This window comes from Lentinula edodes (genome assembly GCF_021015755.1).
Source record: "Lentinula edodes strain Le(Bin) 0899 ss11 chromosome Unknown C8R40scaffold_65, whole genome shotgun sequence".
Classification (NCBI taxonomy): Eukaryota; Fungi; Basidiomycota; class Agaricomycetes; order Agaricales; family Omphalotaceae; genus Lentinula; species Lentinula edodes.
In genome coordinates, this window is record NW_025764371.1 from 5,311 (window position 1) to 9,423 (window position 4,113).

At 49.6% G+C, this 4,113-nt stretch overlaps 1 protein-coding gene across 1 annotated transcript; it reads right to left on the minus strand.

The window, feature by feature from the left end:
• Nucleotides 1-569: 569 nt before the first annotated feature.
• C8R40DRAFT_1074625 (uncharacterized protein) lies at nucleotides 570-1,311 on the minus strand (the record flags this gene model as incomplete). Its single annotated transcript, XM_046226740.1, has 2 exons — nucleotides 570-950; nucleotides 1,006-1,311. 2 exons carry the CDS (start codon nucleotides 1,309-1,311, stop codon nucleotides 570-572), a joined length of 687 nt encoding a protein of 228 aa, XP_046079751.1.
• Between the last annotated feature and the right edge of the window lie 2,802 nt (nucleotides 1,312-4,113).

Genomic DNA, 4,113 nt, shown 5'->3' on the forward strand with positions numbered 1-4,113 from the left:
TCCTAAGGTTATAGCAGAGAGTACTTATGGGCGATGAGCCTGAAGACTTAGAGGAGCACAGAGTTAAGGAGGGAATCTAAGTCGGAAGGGTGATCTAAGTTGATAATGAAACTGAGGAACTACAGTAGCGTACAGGCAGTATTTATATCTACAGAGCGGCGCCTCGGTGCGGAGCGCTAGACTAACTACTAGGAGCTATACAAGTAGTACCTGCAGGGTAAAGTAAAAGACAATAAGAAGGGACTAGAATGAAAGGGTATGTGTAGCAAGAAAGAACAATAAGAGTGAGATTACAATAAACGGTGGATCTTTGGAATACCGAGCAGCGGAATGGAGGCCCGAGGCATGGACTTGACAGACGGAGGAATGCGACCACAGCTTCGATAATCGCCCCGATATAATGGTGGTGGTGGTGGTAAAGGATGGTGGCAGGGTCGGAACAATGAAGGCAGTGAGCAAAGGTAGCAACACGGCGGAGGTCCTCGCCAGCCTTATTAAGGTCACCTTTGAGCTGCGAAAGGGAGGGCAGAACAACCTCGTAGTAACTGTTAAGATTATGCGGAGAGGTCTTAATACATGTGGTATATATAGTCCCAACCACCTATGACAATTATCCTGTCATAGTAGCCTTTTGGCTCAGTTGGATTTTGTGTTAGTGGATGGGCATGAATTTCACAGTAACCCTCATCAGGGTACTCCTTGACCATTTGCTCGACTAAAGCTGCACAATCGCGACCACGATGGACCTCTTCTTGCAATTTCTCCACAAGGCGACATTGACATGTTGCTAAAGCATTAGATTCATCAACAAGACCTTGTTGGTACAGCAAGATGGTCGTCAGCTGTGAATTCTTGCGGGTAGAGGAGGACAGCTTCTCCACAGAGATCTTGCACTCCCTAGTAGCGTCTCGAAGGTCCTTCTGCACTTTCTGGAAATGCTCCAAGAGACTCTGAGGAGAAGAGTCAATCACGGGGGAAAAATTAAGAAAAAAATTAAGTACTTACTTGACCAGGAGTCCCTGGTAAGGCTTCATCCAAAGCAATGAACTGATCCAACACGCGACGGTACTCCATTTCATGCTCTAGGACCTCATGACTGGAAGACCGTAACTGCTCTACTTCTTGCTGTCGAGATTCGAGAGCATGGGAAGTATCCCAAAGAGCAGAGGTAAGGGAGGAATTCTCCCACTGAGAATCAGCCAGCTGAGACTCCAACAACCAAACACGAGCAGCAAGACACTGATTTTCAGCACGGTAAGGGTGAGCAGCAAGAGCGCGAGGTACCAGGGTGGGACGAGGAGCAGGAGGCATATTGGAAGAAAGGAGGTCCGGTCCTGTACCCTTTATAGGTGTTCGAGTAGAAGGAGGGACAATGGGTTGCTGAACCAAACCGGACTGAGCTTCAGCAACAGCCGCCAACCAAATTAGACTGCTGGGACCCTGCACCGGCAGGTCCCCGCCAGGTACCTCCATTAAGGAAGGGGAGGTGCGAGGGGGAACTGGAGTGGAAGTGGAAGCTGCCACCAACCAACCCGGGGGAACCACCAGTCAGACATGAAGGGGAGACTCTTGAACTGCCTCCTCCACAGGGGACCCATGACAGGAACACTTCTTGGAAGCGTCCAACCGAACCTTTTTGCTGGAAGGACCAGCCATAGGCAATGGAGAACAGTTGCGCTTATGTTTAGCCGCGACAGCTGCTTCGTCCTGTTGCAAAGCAAGGAACTTCTGCAGCTCTTGCTGGTCAGCATCGGCAGTATCCCGCTCGTCAAGCATATTCAACTCTAGGAGGGTGGAGGTCAAAGAAGTGCGAGTATAAAGGGCAGCATCATATTGACGCCAGGTGCTCAAAGGAATACCCCAGATGTGCAGGAGTTCCGTGGAGCTCCAAAAACCTACGGCTATATGCGAGATCCTGATTGCAGTGACGAGCGAAATACCAATACCAGAGGATCTTCCCCAGACTACAAGTCTTTTTCACAGAGCAATTGGTACATCGAGGGGAGTTCAGTAAAACCTTGCATTTACCCAGAGATTTCAAACAGTTGGAGCAAGGGGAAGCTACCTCCGCCAGAAGAGGCCACAAAGGATTGTCCTGACAATAACCTGATAGCGGCTTGTGTCATGCCCTGACTACAACCAGACCCGTCCCAGTACCAGCCAGTATCTCCTATCTACCTCTACACCTCCCCAAGTATCACCATGCACCTCCCCAGGCCCCAAGTACCACCATGCACCTCCCCAATTATCACCATTCCCCTGGCATACCTGCCCAAATGTCCTGACGTTCACCCCAGTACGCATACAACACCCTCCAAATCACCAACCCCTTTAAGTATAAAATCTCGATTACCTTCCTCCCTCGATTAGCTGCCTCATGTTCCCAGATGTTCTCTTGTTCACTTCCCGTACCTATTTAAGTAGCGCCGCAACGTCCCGAAGCCCAGCTTGGTATATTTCGAACACACACCCTTTTGCATAGGTCCAGTTCCTGCCCCTTTGTACCTGCTAACCATACGGATTTCTCTTTACTCTCTGTTTCTCTATCTCTGTTTCTCTCAACTCTTGTCTATTGTCTCTACAATCGTCTATACAATCCAATACACGCTTTTACTTCACGTCTAAGCAATCCGAGTGAGTCTCCGAGCTCCCTCGAACAATACTAAAGCTCCCCAATGCCTAATGCCTTGGTGAGCTAACCTCCCCAAAACCTCCTTGAGCTCCCCAATTGCTCCACAAGCTTTGGGACCTCCATCTAGGTAACGTCGAAGCTACCCCCTACGTCGAACTAAGTGCCGCTTCTCCGTTACCACCTCCAACACTTGAGGACGTCCACCTCTAACCCCCAGTTCCTGGGACCTCCCCTCCCAGGCATATACCTTCTCAGGAGCTTACGCACTCAAGACTCAGTCTCTCTACAACCTATTCAATCTTACGTTGACATTCTAGCGAGTACAACTCCTTCTACGCAATGCTACTAGGATTCGTACCTCTACCTTCCCTACCTATGCCTTAGGGACCTCCCTGGACCTTACAGGAACCCCTTCAACAGTCATATCTCTCTATCCCAGCCACTACTAGGTCATTCCTGTCCTCGGTCGCGGTTTCCGTAGCTCCCTTCGAGCTCCAGCCTGCTCCTAGCATGCTACAACATAAACTCCATATACCAAAACCTACCCTAAGACCTATTCTGACCCAGGTCTTACAGCTTGCCAGTATTAAAGACTGTCTTGAACAACTGAAGTTGTGGACGAGACGGGAACTCAATGGTAAAAGCTAATTGGTCCTGCTCGACTTCCCCATCGGAGTCAAGACCCGGGGAAGGTACCTTCCCCAAAGTGGTAAGAGTAGGCAACTGAGGAGAGGGAGTGTGTGAATTGGAGCAACGAATAAGAGCAGACATCACAGTTAAAGGAGTTTGACCCGTAAAACTGAGGTGGTGGAAGAGGGGGAAAAAGCAGGTATCTGACGGACTTCAACAAGAAAATTTTCGGGTACCACATGAATGTCAGGTGACTTTCCAGAAAATGCGACTACACATCGCGAGGGCACAAAGGGGTTACAAGGGGGGGTAATGTCATGCCCTGACTGCAACCAGACCAACCCCAGCATCAGCCACACATTCTCACATTCCCTACCTATCTTTGCACCTCCCCAAGACAGTACCACCACTTCCCTGATGTGTACCTACCCAAACGTTTTGACGACCATCCCGACATGCGTACAAAACACTCCTACCACCAGCCCCATTAAGTACTAATCTCGATCACCTGCCTCTCTCCATTATCTGCCTCATGTCCTCTAGACTCCCTGATGTTCCCTTGTTCACTTCCCATACCTATTTAAGTAGCTCCGCAATGTTCCCAAGCCCCAGCTTGGTATATTTTGAACACATGCCCTTTCGCATAGAGCTTCTTACGAGCTTCTTGGTGCGCTTCTCTCCCGGATATCCCCTCAACTTATGGTCGTGGTATGACTGTAGGACCTCCCTTCGTAAGGTTCCAACGTCTGGGACATATATACGGCCTCCCCTCTTAATCAGTCCATCCTCCCAAATGAGAGACTCCTCTTTGCTGCGCGCGATCCTCTTCAGTGCTTCAATTATAGTCGTAT